The sequence below is a fragment of the Trachypithecus francoisi genome, unplaced genomic scaffold (assembly GCF_009764315.1).
Source record: "Trachypithecus francoisi isolate TF-2019V2 unplaced genomic scaffold, Tfra_2.0 Lachesis_group6, whole genome shotgun sequence".
NCBI classification, from domain to species: Eukaryota; Metazoa; Chordata; class Mammalia; order Primates; family Cercopithecidae; genus Trachypithecus; species Trachypithecus francoisi.
Window position 1 is genome coordinate 84,332,250 of NW_022681471.1, and position 23,018 is coordinate 84,355,267.

Genomic DNA, 23,018 nt, shown 5'->3' on the forward strand with positions numbered 1-23,018 from the left:
ACTCCTGGGCTCAAGTGATCCTCCCATCTTGGCCTCTCCCAAAGTGCTGGGATTACAGACATGAGCCACTGTGCCCAGCCCTGTAGTATTTTTTGAATGAACAATATTTGTTGCTGTACAGCATCAAGAGCAGAGTCCTTTGAATGCTCTATTGTCCCCCAATCTATCCTTAGTGTTCTCTCCCTAACTATGTTGGATACTATGGGCCATCTCTTCAGCCACTCTCCATGCAGCTACCATAAGCCAGGTACCAGTGACCCAGTGGTAAAGAGACAGACTCATACACTTGCTGCCTTTGTTCCCTTGTTCTTCCATCACAACCACCCAGCAAGACCTAAACCCTGTATAATCCACCTCTCCATTTTTTGTTGTTGTTGTCTACTACAGAAGTTGCCGATCCCTGCTTGAAGCAGATCTATATTTATCTGCATCTACAGCCACCCTTAAGTCTGTTCAAAGTCAGGGTCGTCTTCTCTGGTACCCTATTCCATCCCACCTTCTCAAGGATGGGCTACTTCAGTCAATTTCTGACTCTTCCATATTGATCTCCTGTCCCTATTAGCTTTTGCCCCACAGTCTATACAATATGCCCAAGTTTTCCTCTCCTATCCCAATTAAACCCTCCTTTGTTCTTATGTCCACCCCTAGTGACCTCTGCCCTTCCCTCCATTCTTACACCAGTGATTCAAATGAATCTGTACTTACTGTCCAGAAGCCTCTCCTTTTGCCTTCTGCTCCAGGCTTTCCCTCTTCATATCTTTCCTCAAGCTGTTATCCTCTTGCCTGCCATGCTTTCTCCAGGCCTCTATTCCTGCTGAAGTCATATTTGCCTTTGAGCCAAAAGCTGGAGCCCCATTTTCTCCAAAGAGCTATGCTGATCTCCAGCTCTTCTGTGAACCCAAGATGCCACTCCACAACTACCTAAGCACATTAAAAGACAGAAAAAACTCCAATTCATTTTGCAAATTTAATGTAACTCTGATACCAAAATATGACAGCACACAGAAAGCAAACAATAAAGCAGGAACAGCAAACAGATTTTTCCATCACATGACACCCTCAGCTGACTGGCCGTAGCTGCTTTGACTGCTGTGTGGACAAAGATTCCAAGGATGTACTTTGGCTCCATGGGAAGGACTGCTGCAATTTATTAGCGGTATCTGTAAACATGGGGAATAAATCTGAAAACAAAACAAATAGGAACACATTTTAGCACCAAATGCACTGTCTTCTCATAATTCCTTCATTGCCCTCACCTTTCCACCCCACTCTCCTGCCTTAGTGTTTCTTATAACATCTCCCAGCTCTTATACCCATCCCTGTGGGTCCTGGAAATATGGAAATATTGCAGTTACCTGAAACCTCACTAGCCATAGGAGAAGCCACAGGCACCAAGACTGGTGGCTCCACTGCTGAAGCCAGCACTGGTGCTCGGTCCACCACCAAAGCCAGCACCAGTGTTTGGTCCACCGCCGAAGCTAGCTCCTGTGCTCGGTCCACCACTGAAGCCACTGATGCTTGGTCCACTGCAGAAGCCAACACCAGTGCTTGGTCCATCACTGAAGCCAACAATAGAACTGGGTCCACTATTGAAGCCCGTGCTGGTGCTGGGTTCGCCAGTAAAGCCAGTGCTGGTGTTGGAACCACTGCCAAAGCCAATGAGGGTACTCAGTCCTCTGTCGAAGCTGGCATTAGGCCTACCACCAAAGCCATCGCTGGTGCTGAGGCCACCGCTAAAGCCAGCACCGGTGCCAAGTGTGCTGCTGAAACTAGCATTGGTGCCCAGTCCACCACCAAAGCCATCACTAGTGACCAGTCCACCACCAAAGCCAGCACCAGTGCCCAGTCTGCCACTGAAGCCAGCGCTGGTGCCCAGTCCACCACCAAAGCCAGTGCTGGTGCCTGGTCCTCCACTGAAGCCAGCGCTGGTACCTAGCCCACCATCAAAGCCAGAACTGGTGCTTAGACCACCACTGAAGCCAGCACTGGTGCCTAGGCCACCACCAAATCCAGCACTGGTGCTTAACCCGTTGCCAAAGCTGAAACCGGTACTGGTGCTGGGTCCATCACCAAAACTAGGGCTGGTAGCACCACTAAAGCAGGCACTGGTGCTAGGAGGGCCACTAAAGCATAGGTTAGTATTAGATGCACTGCCAAAGCAGAGGCTGGTGCTGGGAGCTCCACCAAAACAGAGGCTGGTGCTATGAGCACCACCAAAGCTGACACTGGTGCTGGGAGCAGCACCAAAGCCAATGCTGTTGCTGGGAGTACCACCGAAGTCAGTAGTGGTACTAAGTGCCCCACCGAAGCCAGCATTGGTGTTAAATGCACCGCCAAAGCCAGGGTTGGTGTTGGGTACACCACTGAAACCAGCACTGGTGCCAACAGCACCACTGAAGCCGGCACTGGTGCTGATGGCACAGCCAAAGCTGGCATTGGTGTTGAGTGCACCACCAAAGCCAGCACTGGTGCTGGGAGAGCCACCAAAACAGACACTGGTGCTTAGTGTACCACCAAAGTCAGTGCTGGTGCTGACAGCACCACCAAAACCAGCACTGGTGTTGAGTGCACCGCCAAAGCTGACACTGGTGCCAGGAGAGCCACCAAAGCAGACACTGGTGCTTAGTGTACCGCCAAAGTTGGCACTGGTGCTCATAGCACCACCAAAACCAGCACTGGTGTTGAGCACACCGCCAAAGCTGGCACTGGTGTTGAGAGCACCACCAAAGCCAGCACCGGTGCTGGGAGAGCCATCAAAGCAGATGCTGGTACTTAGTGTACCACCACAATTGGCACTGGTGCTGGAAGAGCCACCAAAGGAGACACTGGTGCTGAGTGTGCCTCCAAAGCCAGTGCTGGTGCAGGGAGAGCCACCAAAGCAGATACTGGTACTGAGTGTACCACCAAGCTACCACTGGAGCTGGGAGAGCCACCAAAGCAGACACTGGTGCTGAGTGTGCCTCCAAAGCCAGTGCTGGTGCTAAGCGCACTACTGAAGACTGTGTTCGTTGTGGGTGCACTGCCAAAGCTGGTGCTGGTGCTGAGTACACCACTAAAGCCAGCCATGGTGCTGAGTGTGCCTCCAAAGCCAGAGCTGGCTGCACCACTGAAAGTGGCACTGTTGAGTGGGCCACTAAAACTAGAGCTGACTCCACCACTAAAGCTGGCACTGGTACAAGGCGTGCCACCAAAGCTAATGCTGGCTTCACTGCTGAAACTAGTGCTGGTGCTGGGTGCACCACCAAAGCTAATGCTGGCTGCACTGCTGAAGCTGGAGCTAGTGCTCAGTGTGCCACCAAAGCTAATGCTGGCTGTATTGCCGAAGCTGGCACTGGAGCTGGGTGCACCACCAAAGGTAATGCCAGGTCCACCACTGGAGCTGGGTGCACCATTGAAGCTAATACTAGCACCATCGCTGAAGCCAGCCCTGGTACCAGCTCCTCTGCTGAAGTTGACGTTGGTGCTGGCATCTGCATTTTCTTGGGCTCTGGCCTCAATTTCAAATGAAAATCTGCTCCAGGCCTGAGCATCGTCGCCTAACTCTTCCCTTGTTAGGCAGTCGATATCCATGTCATCCCAATTCCAGGGCCCAGCCACAGCTTCCTCTCCAATCCCCATTTGGGCTCTTGCCTCAGCCCTGGCTTCAGCCTCAGCCACAGCCACAGCTGCAGCTTGGACTTCCATCTCCACTGCCTCGCGGTACTGCACAGCCCAGTCCTTGGGGTCTTTTTTCTGCACCTGAAATGGGGATGATAATCATAATAAGAAAATAACCCTAGTAATCATATATTAATCTATGGGCTTTGTATTGAACTAGTAGCAATACTTTTTAAAAATTCTTAGTTACTGGGGCTCTGTCATGGGTCAGTTCTGAAATCGTTTCAGCTCTGACGATTTACATGCTATATGACCTTGGACAAGTTACTTAACCTCACTTACTAACTAAGTGTCTTCATTTATAATTACAGGAAATAAAAGAGTATATATGTTATGAACTGAAGTGTTGTGCCTGTCCCCAAATTTGTACGTTGAATCCCTAACACCCAGTGTGATTGTATTTGGAGATAGGGCCTTTATGGAAGTAATTAAGGTTAAATGAGGCCATAAGGGTGGGGTCCTGATCAATAGGATTAGTGTCCTTATAAGAAGTGACACCAGAAAGCTTGCTCTCTTCTCTCTCACACACAAAGCCATGTGAGGACACAGCAAGAAGGCAGCCATCTGCAAGCCAAGAAGAGAGCCTTCACCAGGAACTGACCCTAGTGGACCCTAACCTGGGATTCTCACCCTCAAGAACTATGAGAAAATAAATTGTTTTTAATCCACCCAGTCTATGGTATTTTGTTATGGCAGCCCATGCGGATTAATACAAAGTATGAAGAATCAATGAGATGATGTAAACTAGATATCTAGCAGCACCCTAGGACATAAAGGAGGTTCCACATGTTTATATATGAGCTCCAGGCTGCTCTGTACCTGCCCATCCCTGTGCATTGCCTGCCCCAAGAAGGGTATCCCATTGCCTTAATATGCCAAGCTCGGGCAGCTCTCCTATTACCTTGCATGCAAACTTGAGGACTTTCATCTTGCTAGTCTCATGGTAGGAGCGCAAGCCCCAGAAGAACTCATATTCAGGTGGTCTGCTGTTAGGGACCCTCTTGTACTCCAGGTACCTTGGAAAAAGGAAATGAAACTTGTTTCTAACCAAGCAAGCCTGCTGTCTTAAGCAGTAGACACCAGGTGGCCACCTCCTCCAAAGAAATACAAACAGCCCCTGGAGAAGGATTTCTAAGACCCTCCAGCCCCAGACTCACTACCAAACATGATTCATGGTCTTGGCCTCCAATACTGAGCCATTTCCCACTAGCCCTGTACAAAGCAGTCCTTTGGGCTTCTCCAGGGGAGACATGTATAGGGCATGATGTCACAGGAAGGCCAAAGTATCATGCCACCTGTGAGGAGTAAGCCCAAATTCCTGTTGGGTGTGTTGTAAACAGAGGAGCCATTCTTAAGGCCCTCTGCTCTGAGCGCACCCCACTGCAAGGGCCTTGTGTTGAGTCTGGCCCAGTCCTGGAAAGGTCTGCCCGTGGGAATTTTAGACAGTATCAGTTCTAGAACACAAGATGCCCATCCCTCTAAAGCTAGTGTAAGAAAGGCACTAAGCACTTTCTGAATAAGATCAGTATACCCAGAACACTTCAGGGCCAGATAAAGCCCCAAATACCACTTACTTCTGCTTCACAAACTCGTCTGTGATGAGCTTCCTCACTTCCCCAAAGAGTGAATGCCTCACCCTGACAATGGGAAAAATAACCCATGAACACAGATCAGAACTGCCCAGATGAGGGCAGAGGCATTTCCCAACATGGAAGAGACCTCTCTAGTACATAGGGCAGTCTCAATGAAGCGAAGAAAGTAGTGAGCACATGGCCACTAGAAGCAAGCAGTTAAGACCAGATGCCTCTTTGTCAGGAATCCCTGAAGGTCTATCTAACATCTCAGCTTAGAACAGACAGAGGACATAGAGAAGAGAGCGAGCAGAGAGTTCAGGACCATTTGCCCATCATCCACCCAGGTCAGAACCCTAGGCCCTCTACCCAGTCCAGCACCCCACCCGCTCCACCAGACCACCAGACTGATGCAATCCTAGGACCGTCCTCTCTTGCCAAAGGACAACACGGATAGCAAGCGCTGAGAGAGCCCAATCATACCCAGGGTGCAGCCCCAACTTGCGCAGCACCTCCCAGATGACAGCTGCGAGGGGAGGCAAGAGGAGACAGGGACAGAAATTGAACACATGGAATCCAGACCATAGCCGCCCATTCAGCTGCATGCCCAGCCACTCACCCTCACTGGCCTTGTTGCCATTCATAAAAATGACACTCAGAATCACCATGAGGAGACCCAGCTTGGGTGTGTCCTTGGTCCTAAGGGAATAACAGGACAGAAAGAAGGTTTATGTTCAGCAGCCATTCACAAAAGACACACCAGTCACCTTACTAGGCTAGCCTCTCCCAGATGCCTCAGATACAGAATTCTGCCCAGTCTCTGCTTCCAGCTCTATGCCACCCTGGGCAAGGCACTTAGACTTGCAAGCCTTGGTCTATTATTCAGTAAAATGGGAAAATCATATTCTCCCTTCCTCAGGTTGCCAAGAAGACGGAAGAATGGCTGTCAACCTGGTACAACACAAGCACTCAGTCCATGTGAATCCCTTCTTTCTCTCCCAGAACCTTCAGCTCCACTGACACTCCTGCGCTTCATGCATCCTGATCCACCCACACCAGGAAGCCCTCCTTGAGAACCACTCTGCCAAAGCCAGGCCAGGCACTGAGTCGGAAGAGGCAAGCAATGACAGGCCTGCTTTCCTGAGAAGCTTCTACAGAGACAGCAAACCTGACAGCAGGAATGTCCCACCCTAGGCTCCTACACCCATCAGTCATAATCAGGTGCCACTCCTGTGAGCAGGGCTTTTGAGACTCTGTTTTTCCTGACTCCCTAAGAGGATGGGGGAAGTAAGACAAAGAAGGGGTAGCAGCACAGATAAAAGCAAAAGCTCCCTTCCCACTCCAGCCCTTTCCCAGCTTACGTTCCCAGTATGCCTGCAGAGGATTCCCGAGTGCTGATGAGAATATACAAGCTACTTTGCTTATCAATTTCTTTCAGATTGACTCGAAACATCTGCCAAGTAGAAGAATAGCCTGTGAGATCATAAAATTCAGCTTGGGTATCAGTGAACTTTCTGGGCATCCTAAAACTCCCAGTGTACTTAGGGGGTTTGCATGTGTAAGAAATCAGTGAGATAATGCACATAAAGCACACAGCCAAGTGCCTGGCACGCAGTAAACACACAGCAAATGTACTATTGTCATCAACATCATCTTTGTGATGAGCAGGAATCTAGGGAGACAGAGAATGGGGATACAAGGGAGAGGTGAGATCTGAAATACATGCAGAATGTGTCAAACCATGGATAGAAGCTGGGACTAAGTTGAGTGGCTTGTGTCCTTGCCATGCTTTTATCACTGACATGCTGTGTGACCCATGGCAAGTCTACACCTCTCCCTAGGCCACTGTCTGCCCATTCACACAGTAATGGGGCTGGATTAGCATGTCTCTGTGATTCTCTCCAAAAGAGACATGTATATCTTTGCTCAATTCAAAGCTTCCCCATTGCGCCCATCCGCCAGCACTGCCCCTTCACCTTCTCCAGAGCGTAGCTTGCTCGTTCAATGATTTCTGGGAAATATTCATCGTATTCTTGGATGACATCCCTCAGCATGTCTGTAGAAAAGGAGAGGTGAGAGTAGCTGAGCTTAGCAGGGGCCACAGAGCCGCAGCCCTTTTGCCAGTCCTGTTGGGTCAGTGCAACCAGAGACCTGAAGTGAGTTCATGGGAGATGCCAGCCATGGCAGACTGTGAGGAGGGCAGGTGTGGAGATATGAGAGAACAAAGAGGCCATAAAGTGTTACTACCAGACTATGGGAGGAGAGGGGAGTGGAGAGGAGAGCTCAAGGAGGAGAGTTGGTAGGACACTACCTGAGCGCTTGATGGGGATCTTTGTCTGGTCCTTAACCAACAGGTATTTCACCAACTTATTAGCCTGGGAGGGGAGGAATAGATGGAGAGATCTTAACATGCTTGTAGAAAACTCGGGAGGTGGCAGAGCAGAGGGCAGGTGAAGAAGAGAAGAGACTAGACAGCATTGGATTCTTACCCTTTCTTGTAAAATGGCCACATCTCGCGGTGGCGCAGGCCTCCGACCCCATGGGATCCGCCTGTAATTATTGCCACTTCTCTCATCCCCATTCAGATGCTTGGACTTCATCATCAGAAAGAAGGAAGGTCCAGAGTCACCAGGTGAAAGAGATGCCTCTGGCTCCTCACCTTGCCTGCTCCAGACAGAAAGTCCCTCTAACCCCCTCCTTCAGCCTTGCTGTAGTGGAACCTGATCCTGACCTTGCCATTGGCCACCCTGAGTCCTGAGCTTATCTTTCACTGTCTTCCAGGAAGGAGTTTCATTCCTCTGTCAGGCTAGGAACAACTCAAGATAAGAGCCTAAGGGTCTTTCTCTTCCTTTGGCTACCACCGATTATGCTGGCTGGTATCTCTTGGACAAGTCACTTCATTTCTCTGGGACTCAGTTTTCTTATGTGTAAAACTGGGACCTATGATCACTTGTTGGTAAGAGTTACTTTCAAGACATTCAGACATACCTTGTGTAAATGTCCCCAACACAAAGCCTGGCACATGGTAACTATTATTTAAATACAAGTAGAATTACATACAGGTTGTAGCTGAGTGTACGGATGTCTTATTTCCTCACCAATCTGTGAACTACTAAGGGACAGAAACTATGTCACCTTCTTCTCAGCATCTTCCACAGCCTATCTGAACACAGGGACTAGCTCAAAGTAAAACTTTTATAGAAGAAATGAACAAACTAGACGGGTAAAAATGGAAAAGAAGCACAAAGTTAAGGATGGTAATGTCAGAGATCTCACCTTTCGGTTTCTCTTGCCCCGGGTCCTGGTTGTGGGCTCCAGACTCAACTGAGCCAGATAGTCATCTGCCAGGGCCTGGACAGCAGCAGCAACCTGAGTCTCAAGGGCACTTACGTTGGTCTGAGCAGAGACCATCTTGGCCTGGGTCCCTTGGTCAGCATTTGGAGTCTGGCTTTCAGTTGCCCGAGCCTTAGTGGAAGCCTTCCAAGCCCTAGACCCTCTCTTGACCCGCAGGGTGGCTGCCAGGGCCTGGTTTGTGACCATTTGAGTGGCAAGTAGGGCCTCAGAAATCTCAGAGACAGAATTTGGGCCCCTACTGGCAGCCTTCTTGCCCTTGGATTTTTTGGGCCTGATAGCTACTACTGAGGCCTCAATCTGCCTGGTAGCTGTCTCAGTGACATTTGCAGCCTCTATATGCTCAGTGTCAGTATTTATGACCTCAGCAATTGTCTTCCTGACTTTGGAGGCTTTCTTGGTTCGGATGGAGGCTGCTGTGGTGTGGATACTGGCTGTCTCATTGGTAATTTGGCCTTGGGTGGTAGCTGTATGGGTGGCAGTTGGAGCCAGTGAGACCTCGGTGGCACTAGCTATGGCCTTATTCGCAGCCTTCTTAGCCTTGGAAGCTTTCTTAGGCTTGATAGAGGTTATCAAGGTCTGGGAACTGGCTGACTCATTGGCAATTGGAGCGTGAATATTCTGTGAGATGACTGGTAGGTTTAGGACCTGCAAGGGTGACTTGAGCTGTGTAGCGCCACCCTCACGGCCAGTTGGGGATTGGGAGCCTTGGGCTGCCTTGGCAGTAACTCTCTTCATCTTGTTGGCTTTCTTAGGCTGAGCAGTGACTGAAGAAACCTGAGTATTGGTTACCTCAGTGGTAGGTGAAGCCTGACTGATCTGGGTAATGACTGGCAGGTTTAAAGCCTGCAAAGTTATTTTGGGCTTGTTGGTGGCAATCTCATTGGCAGTTGGGACTGGAGGGGCAGCAGGTGCAGCCTTAGTAATAGCCTTTATAGGGGCCTTCTTGGTCTTGCTTTTCTTAGGCCGGTTGACAACTGGTGGGTCCATGGCCAGGGAGTCCTTGGTTGCCGCCAACAGGGTATGCATCAGCAAGACACTGTCCTCTTCTGTAGTCTCAGTCTGTATATCTGGAGGGAAGGGAAGCCCCAGGCTCCCAGGGGGAGGCAGACGGCCCTACACACTTAGAATTATGATCCTCTGGGCCATATGGCCTCCCTAAAGCCCACCCCTTTCCACAAAGGCCTTCCCTTCCTCTGAGCAGTGGTTAATTGAAATGGGGTGAGGGAAGGGGTAGGGAGCAAGGAAGGAATAGAGTTAGGCAGGTTTTCCTCTCCTCCCCTTCACCATGTAAGGGAGGACTGAGATGAGTTAGGCAGGGAATTATGAAACTACACAGTGGAAGGGGTCTGAAGAGCAGTAAGTGAACTCAGGATGGGGCAGATGGCCTAGAGAGAATGCAGAGAGGCCTCACCTGAAATGGAGGCACCCTATATCCGTAGTCATTTCTCCTATCCATCTTTCTGGGAGGCCGAGTAACAGCTGAGTCTGAAGGGAATGGGCCTGAATTAGAGAATGAGAGGGAAGGGGAGATTCATCAGACATCTCACCTATCCTTACTTAGGAGAGTCTCATGTAACCTTGGGCCCTAATCCCATCAACTCCTGGGTTTTCATACCTAAAAAACCCAGGCCATCTGGTTTCCAAGGCCCAGCTCGTTTTGCCTCAGAGGGTCAGTTCTGCGACCCCGCCCCTTTACACGCCCCCTCCGCAACTCGATAGTGCGCACCCGCACCGACTAGAGGCACCCTCACCCCCTATCTTAGGCCCACCGCTCTCCCAAAAGAACCGGTTCTTCAAGGCCCTCCGCGCGCATGCGCCTTGGTAAACCGGACAGTTTCTAACCAGCTCAATCCTACATCTGCCCCCTGCTCTCAGAGCAACAGAACATCTTGGCGCCACCCCTGACTCACTCTTCTAACTGCATCACATCTCGATCCAACCCTTCCCCCAACACCAGCCCCCTCCCTCCCGCTCCGCAGTACCACTCCGCACCGCACCTACCCCAACACAACCCATCTCTCCTCTGCTGTACTGTCACACAACGCCCCTTCCCAATACACACCCCTCCCTCCGCTCTGCAGCATTTCTCTGCACCTTCCCTTCCTTTAATAAGCCCCCTCCCTCCGCTCTGCGGTACGTCTCTGCACCACCCCTTCCCCAACCAACGCCACTCCCTTCTCTTTCCACGTCCGCAAGTGTGCAACTCCGCCCTTTCTGCAACATGAATACCCCACCCCCAAATCCAACTGTGTGAACCTTCTGTGTATTCCTGTTCTCAAACCCTACCAGGTCCTGTCTCTTCCCTTTCAAATCGGAACCAACCGGGTCATATCCCCTTCTTTCTCCAGTCTGAGTCTGGTCCTTTCCGTTGCTCAAAAGGGATGCTGCCCACTCCTTTCTCTGGGTCCCGATCTCTCCATTCTGTGGCCCAAACAGGGTCCTGCCCCCTTTCTCCAGCCTAAACGGAGTCCTGCCATCTCCTATCTCCCTCCGGAACTGTGTGTATCCTCCTCCCCTCTTGCTACCGTCTGAAGGATTTCTCGATCCGTCCTTTCTGCGGTCCCAACTAGGTCTGCATCCCTCCCTTCCACGGCCCGAACCGAGTCCAGATCTTTCCTTTCTGTGGCCCAAAGGGGATTCTGCCTCCTACTTTCTTCTATGCGAACTGGGTCCAGGCACCGCTAAAGGCGACTTTGATGCGGTTAGGTCCCGAACCCTCAGCAGGTTTTCTTCAAACCTTAGGGGCGTGTGGAGTCAGGCAGGTCGAAACCGCAGCCAGGAAGCCCCCACAGGGTCTTCACTAAAGCCAGGCACCTCAGCTCACCTCGTCGTCTTGAATCCAGAAGGCGTCTGCTCTCTCCAAGCCTCTCCTTATGTCTGAGCCTATCCCCCTCCCTGGCCGGAAGTGGTCCTGCCTCTTTCCGCCTCCAGAGGGGGTCTCCGTTCCTGCCCGTCAGTCTCCTCCCCTTCATACCTACTTTCAGCTTTCCATTTTCCTCAATGTAGCTCCCTTTTTCTGCTTAAGACCCCTATTCAGTTATCACTCCCTCTTCTTCTCCATTTGACTTCTCTGTTCCCCACTCTATCTCTGTTCCTATTTGATTCTCCTGTTTCCCCTAGGAGGAATGTGCTTCTTGGAACTCCCACACCAACTCTTCCTACAGACCCTCTATCCCAACACTATTTACATAGTGTTGTTATACCTTGTGTCTATGTCTCTCTTTGCTAGAGCTGCTCTGGAGCAGGGGACTAGGTCATGTTCATTTGTGTCTTTCAAGTATTACCAGTTTAAAACATTTAGAGGCTCTAAACACTAAAAGATAGGGTGCCTGTACATCATATGCAATTCAGAATAAAAACAGTAATGTATAAAAATCCATGAAAAGTTTTTATTGATCTCACAATGACTATATTGATGCTTTAAAAATATCAACTTGTACTTAGACTGTCTCTTGTGACATGGTGCACTGTTCCCCCATGCAGAAAACAATTCGTGACATTTATTTATTCATTCAATCATTCAAAAGAGAGCAAGGATAACTATACTTACGTCAAATAAAATAGGCTTAAAGTCAAAAATCATAAAAGATCTTAAAGGTCATTATATAATGACAATGAGATCAATTCATCATGAATATCTAAGAATTATAAATATATTTAATATATGCACCCAACATAGAAGCACCTAAATATATAAAACAAATATTAATAGATCTGAAGGGAGAAGTAAACTGCAATACAATAATGGTAGGAGACTTCGAGACCCCATTTTCAACAATTCACAGATCAGCCAGACAGAAAATTGATAGGGAAACATTGAACTTGAACTACACTTTAGACAAAAAGGATCTACAGAATATTTTATCCAATAGATTATACATTATTATCAAGCACAGATAGAAAATTCTCCAGGATAGATCATAAGTTAGGCCAAAAACAAGTCTTAACAAATTTAAGAATATTGAAATCACATCAAGTAATACATGCACAGTGTTATGGAACTAGAAATCATTAATGATAAGAATTGTGGAACTTTCATAAATATATGGAAATTAAACAATATACTCCAGAATAACCAATATGTCAAGGAAGAAATTAAAGGAAATTTTAAAATATCTTGAGACAAGTGAAAATCTATACACAACATACTAAAACTTATGGAATGCAGCAAAAGCACTTCTAAGAAGGAAGTTTACAGCAATAAATACATACATCAAAAAGAAAAAGATCCCAAACAATCTAGCATCACACCTCAAGGAACTGGAAAAAGAAGAACAAATAAGCTCAAAATTAGTAGAATAAAGGAAATAATAAAGATCAGAGCAGAAGTAAATGAAATAGAGGTTAGAGAAACAATAGGAAAAAAATCAGTGAAACCAAGAGTTGGTTTTATGAAAAGATAAATAACATTGACAAGCCTTTAGCTAGATCAACTAAGAAAAAACAAGAGAAGACTCAAAATCAGAAATGAAAGAGGAGACATTACAATTAATACCACAGAAAAGCAAAAGATTATATTATAGTATATTATGTATATTACATATATAAGTACATATAATATATACTATACTGTATATAATATATAATATATACTATACTATGTAATATATAATATATACTATACTGTATATAATATATAATATATACTATACTATATATAATATATATATATACTATACTATATATATAGTATATACTATATATATTATACTATATATAATATATATTATATATATATAGTATGAGATATATAATATATATTATATTATATATAGTATGAGATATATAATATATATTCTATATAGTGTGAGATATATAATATATATTCTATATAGTGTAAGATATATAATATATTATAAATAATATAATATAATACATTATAAATAATATATATAATATAATACAATACATAATATAATATATGTAAATATGTCTGTATATTATATATAAATATGTATATAATTATTATAATATATAATGACCTTTAAGATCCTTCCTTTCTGCGGTCCCAGCTAGGTCTGCATCCCTCCCTTCCACGGCCCGAACCGAGTCCAGATCTTTCCTTTCTGTGGCCCAAAGGGGATTCTGCCTCCTACTTTCTTCTATGCGAACTGGGTCCAGGCACCGCTAAAGGCGACTTTGATGCGGTTAGGTCCCGAACCCCCAACAGGTTTTCTTCAAACCTTAGGGGCGTGTGGAGTCAGGCAGGTCGAAACCGCAGCCAGGAAGCCCCCACAGGGTCTTCACTAAAGCCAGGCACCTCAGCTCACCTCGTCTTCTTGAATCCAGAAGGCGTCTGCTCTCTCCAAGCCTCTCCTTATGTCTGATCTCATACAATGATCTCATGCAATGGGAAAAGAGAATCAATTAAATCTGCATATAACAACATGGATAGTTATCAACATAATGTTAAATAAAGAAGTGAGAATAGAATGAAATTTAAAATACAGTGCTCTTAGAAGTTCCCACTCTGCTATGGCAGTATAAACCCCCTACAGGCACCACCACATTCATTAATTATACTTATAAACTCTGGTCAAATTTTTTAAAGAAAAGAAAACTTGCCTAAGCACTCTGCAAAGTAACTAAAACCAGACAGATTGTGGAAGAGAGTTAAAACATAGAGAAGCGACCTGCATAAGGGTAAGTTGTCCAGGGTTTTTTTTTCCTCTCAGCCTTGCCATGAGTGTATCCCACTCACAGACTGGAGCAGAGCATATAACTAAAACTGTGAGGGATTCTCTGCCATCTTTCTGGACAAAGGAAGCACAAAAAAGAACTTGGGTAGGATGTAGTATGAACAAGAAATCTCAGAAGGCAAAGAGATAGAGAAAACATTCCCATATATGTGTATGAAACCACACAATTCTCACCCCAACCATTAAACCATGAATGTTCAAGAATTAACCAAACAAGTATTTTAAAGGCTTAGGGAGGCCGGGCGCGGTGGCTCAAGCCTGTAATCCCAGCACTTTGGGAGGCCGAGACGGGCGGATCACGAGGTCAGGAGATCGAGACCATCCTGGCTAACATGGTGAAACCCCGTCTCTACTAAAAAATACAAAAAACTAGCCGGGCGACATGGCGGGCGCCTGTAGTCCCAGCTGCTTGGGAGGCTGAGGCAGGAGAATGGCGTAAACCCAGGAGGCGGAGCTTGCAGTGAGCTGAGACCCGGCCACTGCACTCCAGCCTGGGCGGCAGAGCGAGACTCCGTCTCAAAAAAAAAAAAAAAAAAAAAAAAAAAGGCTTAGGGAACTGAGCAGAGAATTAAATCACCTACTTAAGTCTCAGCCTCATACATGCATATGTGTGTATATATATGTATGTATCGCCAAACTGGTTTTGAGAACTACACTGAGATTTTAACTATAACCCAGAAAAGGCAAGACAGAACTGATGGCAAGAATCTAACTGGGTGGATTTCCTGCTACAAGAAAAGCATCAACATTTTTCAGAAGATTATAACAACCCAGAGGCTACACAAAATAACATTTGCAATGTCCAGGATATGACAGAAAATTACTCCATGTCAAAGAACCAGAAAATGTGCCCCACTGTCAAGGAAAAAGAAAATCAATATATGACAAAACAAAGGAGACTTAAATGCTGGAATTATGAGACATAACTTTAAAGCAGCTATTGTAACTATACTCCATAAGGTACAGAAAACCATACTTGAAATGAATGAAGGAAAAGAAACTTCAGAAGTGAAATAGAACCTGTAAGAAAAACACAAATGAAAGTTTTAGAACTGAAGAATGCAATAAGTAAAATTAAAATACATTAGATGGGCTCAATAACAGAATGCCAATTACAGAGGGAAAAATATTTACCTTAAAGATAGATTGAGAGAAATTATTAGATCTGAGTAACATAGAGAAAAATGTTCGGGAAAAAATAAACAAAACTCAGAGACCTGATGAACATTATCAATGCAGCTAACATATGTATAATTGGAGTTCCAAAAAGACAGGACTTGGGCAGAAAATACATTTGAAGAAGTAATAACCAAAAGCTTTCCAAATGAGGCAAAAGATAAATTTTCATATATGAGAAGTTCAGTGACCCCAAGACAATATCAATTCCATGAAAGGCAAATCAAAAAACCCATTACTTCATTTTTTTAAAAATCTTACTTTAAGTTCTGGGATGCATGTGCAGAACATGCAGGTTTGTTACATATGTATGCATGTGCTATGGTGGTTTGCTGCAACTATCAACCTGTCACCTAGGTTTTAAGCGCTGCATGCATTAGCTATTTGTCCTGATGCTCTCCCTCCCCTCGCTCCCCAATGACAGGCTGCAGTGTATTTTGTTCCCCTCCCTGTGTCCATGTGTTTTCATTGTTCAGCTCCCACTTATGAGTGAGAACATGCAGTGTTTGGTTTTCTGTTCCTGTGTTAGTTTGCTGAGGATGATGGCTTCCAGATGGACATGATCTCATTCCTTTTTATGGCTGTATAGTATTCTATGGTGTGTATACACCACATTTTCTTTATGCAGTCTATCACTGATGGACATTTGGACTGGGAACTGTTCTATATGGTATTGGGGTGGTGGATACATAACTCTATGCATTTATCAAAACCCATAGAACTATACATCACAAAGACTAAACATCAATATATGCAAAAAACAAAAAACAATTAACCAGGATATACAGGGATCTCTGGATGACATATAGACAATGACAAATGAATCTAACTATATTACAAATATATGCTACAATGACATATATTTGCATGGTGAACGTTGAAAAAGGAAGTGAAGGACAAAAAAAGGAAGAGCTTACCTAAGTAACTTTGTGAAGATGTGAAGAAAAGGAAGAGCTTACCCAAGTAACTTTGGAAAACTGTTTTGACTAGAAACTGAAAGGCTAAAGACAAAAGGAACTTTACATACATGGTGTAGTCTAGGTTGTAAATTATTTTTGTCATTGTAGTGTGGGTTAGTAATTTGGAAACTGCTTTACATGTATACTGGGATTGAATAAATAAGAAAAGGGATAGTAGATGGTGGGAGCCAGACTTCTTGCCATCAGAAAGAGGTTACAGATAAGTAAGATGGATAGGCTACAACTCAGCATGCAGTCCTGAATTGAAGTCAGAAACTTCAGTATGAAATTTTGTTTAGTTGGCCAGGCACAATGGCTCACACCAGTAATCTCAGCACTTTGGGAGGCTGAGGTGGGCAGATCACCTGAGGTCAGGAGTTTGAAACCAGCTTGGCCAGTTTGGCAAAACCCCATCTCTACTGAAAATACAAAAACCAGCTGGGTATGGTAGCACATGCCTGTAATCCCAGCTACTCGGGAGGCTGAGGCAGGAGAATCGCTTGAACTCAGGAGGTGAAGGTTGCAATGAGCCGAGATCGCACCACTGTACTCCAGCCTGGGCAACAGAGCAAGACTCTGTCTCAAAAAAATATATGTTTACTTTAACATACACACAGATGGATAAGTACAGAAACAATTAAATGTATCTATGTATACATGGTTTAAGCATAAAGAAGAAATACATTCTCTAGCTTTCATTGAGAAGGCCTAGAATAATAACACCCCCGATAACAATTAGTAAACCCATCACTTAGATAGTGGTTTCTAAATATTGTTTTCCAATAAAAGGAACCAGAGCCCTTTGGAGAAATGACTGATTCTAGGACTGGGCTTTAACAAAAAATACAAAGTGAACTTGTGACATGTTGTAGTACCAGAAAGTAAGGAAATACTCAAAAAAACAAAGGAATGGGGTATGTCAAAAGGACACTAGAGCCCACTCAAAAGAGCTCCCAGTGGCCAAAGCTGAAAGAATTTGAGCAAGAAAACAAATTATATCGTATTGGATTTCAAAAAATATGAATAATAAAATAAAATTTAAAGCATATGCATGTTGCCATACTGATAAATAATATAATGAATAAATCAGTGTAGGAGAAGACACGAGTCTTTCTTAAAGAAGAATTTCAAGTATAATATGTAGCCACTCTGTACTACTAGGAGGTGGAGGTTAACTACCCCTTCATTGTAGATTGAACTTAGTGACTTAATTCTAAAGAAAAAAGTATGAAAACGGAAAAACAGTAATTTTATTGTGAATGGGATTGTGAATAAATCTAGCAAACTCTATCTTAACCAAGTAATCACAGTTAACATCACTAGTGATGTCATGAGGATATCCTGTACTCCCTGATATGATGTAAAATCCCATAAACCCAGTTTAATCAAATAAACAAAAATAAGACAAACCCTAATTGAGGGACATTGTACAGAAAGGCTAACCAGTATTCCTCAAAACTGTCGAGGTCATGAAAACCAAAAATAGACCGTCAGAGATCAAAGGATACTGGGAGACATGCCAATTAAATGCAATGTGGTATCCTGGATTGGATCCTGGAATACAAAAATGACATTCATGGACAACATGAAAGTCTAGAGTTTTGTTATATATCAGTGTTGGTTTCCTAGGTTTAGTGAATGTAACATGGTAAAATAAGATGATAAAATTAGGGCAAGTTAGTAAGAGGTATACAGCAATTTTCTGTACTATTTTTGCAATTTTTCTGTAATCTAAACTTACTCAAAAAGTTCATTATTTTTAGATGTCTTTATTTTTTATTTTTATTGGTAGATAATATGTGTATATATTTGTATGGTCCATGAGGCATTTTGATACAGGCATACAATGTGTAATAATTGCACCAGGGTAAGTAGGGTATCCATCACCTCAAGCATTTCTTTGTGTTACAAATATTCCAATTATACTCTTTTAGTTATTTTTTAATATACTATAAATTATTGTTGACTATAGTCATCCTGTTGTGCTATCAAACACTGGATCTTACTCATTCTGTCTAACTATACTTTGTACCCAACTCCTAGTTTGTTTTTTTATAATTTCAATTTTTATTTAGATGTAGGCAGTTCATGTGCAGGTTTGTTATATGGGTATATTGTGTGATGGGGCATGAATGATACCGTCACCCAGGTATTGAGCATAATACCCCATAGGTGGTTTTTCTGGCCCTTTCTCCCCACCCTTCTTCCCCTTCTAATAGTCCCCAGTGTCCCTTGTTACCATCTTTATGTCCATAGGTACCCAATATTTAGCTCCCACTTATAAGTGATAACATGCAGTATTAGGTTTTCTGTTCCTGTATTAGTTTGCTTAGGATGATGGCCTCCAGCTGTATCCATGTTGCTGCAAAGGGCATGATTTCATTCCTTTTATGGCTGCATAGTATTCCATCGTGTATATGTACCACATTTTCTTTATCCAATCCACCATTAATGGCACCTAGGTTGATTCCATGTCTTTGCTATTGTGAATAGTGCTGCGATGAACAAACTAGAACATGTGTCTTTTTTGTAGAACAATTTATTTTCCTAAAAAGTTTATTTTAAAAATTGTAGAAATTACAATCTGGGTTCAATTTGCTCTCACATGTGCAGTATTGCTGCAAAAATGTGTTTGTATACATTATATTATTAAGAACTTTAAGTCTCACAGATATGATAATCCTTACTTACCCCAGAGCAGAACTAATATGCTTATGAATTTGAACACCAGAATTGGCAGTAGAATTTGAAGTTCCTGGGGAAATTTTCAAATGAAATGAGATCATTTTCGTAAAGGAGTCTGTAAAGTTGCTTGTTTATCATAGGTGTGCAATACACATGATCTCTTATTCCAAATTATTGCTTAGGTACTTAGAAAATGGTCAATAAATTTGAGCTAATGTTTGTAATAAACCTTTTATTGAAGTATACATATAGAAAAGTTCACAAAATCATGTTTGTACAATTCAATGAATTTTCACAAACTGAACACATCCATGAAACCTCTACCCAGGTTTTAAAAAAAAGTGAACATTACCACTTCCAAGGAAACTCTCATTGTCTCTTCCAGTCATTTCTCTCCACTCCAGATTTATCACTATCCTGATGTCTAATGGCATAGATTAATCTTGCCTCTTTTGAACTTTATATAAATAAAATAATGCAGTAGGTAATATTTTCTCTCTGGCTTCTTTCATTGAACCTCATGTTTGTGAGGTTTACCCATGTTGTTGCATATAGTGTTGATCATTCATTTTCATTATTGTATTCAATTGCATAAAAATACCATGTTTTATGCACGCATTCTACTGTTAATGGACATTTGTATTCCTTTCTGCTGTTACAAAATTAGTAATGCTACTATGATAATCTTTTTGCTATAGTATTCTCTGGGGCACATATGAACACATTTTCATTTCACAGAAATAGGAGTGGAATACTCGTTCATAAGATACACAACTGCTTCTTATCATTATTTTGTTGTTATTTTATACCAAATATTTTGCAATTATTGATCTAGTTTCACAACATCCCTGTGAGGTAGGTGGGATTCTCCATTGCCATGCATAACTCCCAGATCCTACTTTTTCACTTCTCAGCTGAAGTGAGTAGGTTAGGTTGGTTATTCCCAAACTTTCCTGGAAATTTCAAACTGAAATTTCTGGGTAACTGAAAGGCTGCAGGTGTGCTACATCTCACCAAGATGTAATACAAACGGTTCTAGCAGTCCAGGACGAAGACATAAAAAATCTAGCAGTAGCTGCAAAAAATACTGGTAGGATATAATGTAATAATAAGACAGCTGCCAATCCTCGAGGGGCTTCTAATTCTTTGGTAGTATGAACACAATTGCCGAGATAATAAAGACCTCTTGAAAAGAACTCTTAAAATCTCTTGTCAAGGACACACAAGACAAACTAATGCAAAAGCGTGCCAGATTTGGTTGGTAGACAGAATTAGCTACTTTTAGATTTACAACATTTCTTATATACATTGACACTGAAAGGAAGAGTGTGGCAGCCAAAGGTGCCATCTCCTCACAGTCCTTGTCCCTCACACAAGAAAGGATGACACCAAAACAAAAGGGGCCAGATGACTGCAACATGAGCTGTGGGATAACCTGGTGCTGAGGAGCCGGCTCCAGACTACAGCTAAGTGGTTTATATTTTGCAGCTCTGTTCTTCTAAGGGTGAGGCAGAAAGCTTTATGCCTTTTCAGAACCTTAAAAGTAATGAAAAACTTTCATGACAGCCTCTCTAGAGGGATAGAGAGGCAAGTGGGAGTTGGCTTTGTGACAGTTCCTCCCACCACCTCACATTCTGGGAGGACCAGTGTGTTCAACTATGACTCAGATAAGCTGTGGTTCAAGCCTTTGCCTGTGTGGCCTATGTGGATCCATGCAAGTCACTCAGAATTCAATTTTTCACAAGAGGTGACAGGAAAATATTCATCCCCACACATTTAAATATTCCTATCCTAGCAAGTTAGCATGCTTCTCTTAATTCAGAGCTCAAAAATTGCAGTAAATCTTTACATTCTTGAGTGGAGCATATTGAGATATTTTATGTTTTTGAAGTTGGTTATCATAATTCAGGAGTTACTCCATATAAAAAATTATAGACTCGAAAAGGAGAATAGAGGACCACAAATCCAGGCTGGAGATGTGGATTCTGGGTAGGATTACTAATCATGCTGATTTGCCCATGAGTAAGGAGGGTTCCCAGGATATAAGGCTTTCAGCACTAAAATCAGACAAGTCCCTGGGAAACTGGGGTTAACTGGTCACCCAAAACGGCTAAGATTTTGGCTAAGATTTTGCTCACTCTTAACCAATGCAGCACAGCCCAAAAAACTAGCTCCTGTTAGTATGATCAATTCAAACTTGTGCCTAGGAAAAACTACAAGAAATAGCTAAAAGTTGTGAGATTGCTTTGTAATAGACAGAGTGATTTTCACATTGACAGTCCCATTTATTTATTTATTTATTTATTTATTTATTTATTTATTTATTTATTTATTTAGAGATGGAGTTTCACTCTGTTGCCCAGGCTGGAGTGCAGTGGCATAATCTCGGCTCACTGCAACCTCTGCCTCCTGGGATCAAGCAATTCTCCTGCCTTAGAACTTCCAAGTAGCTGGGACTACTGGTGCGCACCACCACACCCAGCTAATTTTTGTATTTTTAGTAGAGACAGAGTTTCACCATGTTGGCCAGACTGGTCTCGAACTCCTGACCTCAGGTGATCTGCCTGCCTCAGCCTCCCAAAGTGCTGGGATTACAGGCATGAGCCACTGCACCCGGCCTGTCCCTTTTAAATTTATCCTTATAACAGAGCTATTATTATTACCACATCTTAAAGATAAGGTTAAGTAGCGCAAAGTTACATATTCAGTAAGCAGAAGGTTCAGTATTCAAACCCAGCATACCAGACTTCTGGGACTGTGCTTTTCATCACAAGGCTAATATGCCGTAAACATTTAGATTCATTTGAAGCTGTGGAATGCACTAATTACAAGCTCAAAGATGCAAAGCATTTCTATATCTTGGTCAACCTGGGGTGGGGAGAAAGTGACCGGAAGAGAGAATGAGGGTTCTTTTTTCTATAAAGTTACTATATTATTGATTTGATTACTCTCAAATTGTTAAATACTTGAGGTACAGAAGTGAACAAGATTAGGACCCCCAGTAGGATGCTCAAGCCTACTTGGAGGATAGACCACAACCAGGCTCCCCCTACAGAGATAAGCCGTTAAATATGTCATCCAGCTGCAGCAAGAAGTGTTGGTAATTGTACACACTCCATTTTGATCAACCAGCAGGAAGTCCTGGGCAATATGATTGTCCACTACTGATCATTCTGGAGAGTTTAGCACAAGCAGTATTCTGTGAAAAATGAACAAAGTACCCATCATAAAGCTAAAGAGAATCATATTGGTGTTCAGAAACTTAAACTTGTTCTTTTGTTTAAAGTGGAGGCTATTCGTTTCTGGAGTCAGTGGATGTTGTGAAATTTCTGAGAAATCTTACACTTAGATGTTTTTTTTTTTTTTTTTTTTTCTTGATCAGAAGTTGTGGGTTATGGAAGCAATCTGGGGTAAATTGGCCAGAAGCCTTGTGGACAAGGACTGAGGGATAAGAGAGAGAAGCTGATTGACTTTCTCCCCACTCTTGACCCTCCAGAGTTAAAGATGTTCTCACTCCACCATACAGGGTTGTTTTCCTCTTTCTGTAGCCACACGACCAGTATAACCAATTCCTGTAGCAATCATTTCACTGTTTTCTGAATTCACCCATGTCTTACACATACTGTATTCCTGATCTCATCCTTATATGGCTCAGTGGTTTCTTTTTATAGTCTTTGTACGTTCTTGGAACATCTCTACTCCCTAACACATGGGCCATGCCAGAGGACCACCTTAGGAGCTGTCACCTCATATTTATAATTATCATCAATATCCATAATTTCCCAAATTCAGAAGCATAGCTGGGCAGTAAAAGAAGCATCATGTAGAATCACCCATATACCCCCAACTTTTTATTTGATGCTTACAAATTCCACTAGCCCTGTTTCCCAGGGGTAGGTGTGAAAGGGAAAAAAGTA

At 43.6% G+C, this 23,018-nt stretch overlaps 1 protein-coding gene and 1 non-coding gene across 2 annotated transcripts; both read right to left on the bottom strand.

Moving 5' to 3' along the window:
• Window positions 1–953: 953 nt before the first annotated feature.
• TRO (trophinin) lies at window positions 954–13,903 on the bottom strand. The gene is given in 14 exon segments (XM_033201211.1): window positions 954–1,181; window positions 1,356–2,907; window positions 2,910–3,738; window positions 4,559–4,673; window positions 5,232–5,287; window positions 5,705–5,754; window positions 5,848–5,927; window positions 6,590–6,681; window positions 7,205–7,284; window positions 7,540–7,603; window positions 7,718–7,822; window positions 8,505–9,695; window positions 9,994–10,082; window positions 13,853–13,903. Coding segments are annotated over 12 exon segments (4,248 nt in total). The 5' UTR covers window positions 10,039–10,082; window positions 13,853–13,903; the 3' UTR covers window positions 954–1,181; window positions 1,356–1,366.
• LOC117078670 lies at window positions 4,908–5,036 on the bottom strand. The gene has a single exon (XR_004435105.1). It is a non-coding gene; the product is annotated as a small nucleolar RNA SNORA11 (small nucleolar RNA).
• Window positions 13,904–23,018: the final 9,115 nt, after the last annotated feature.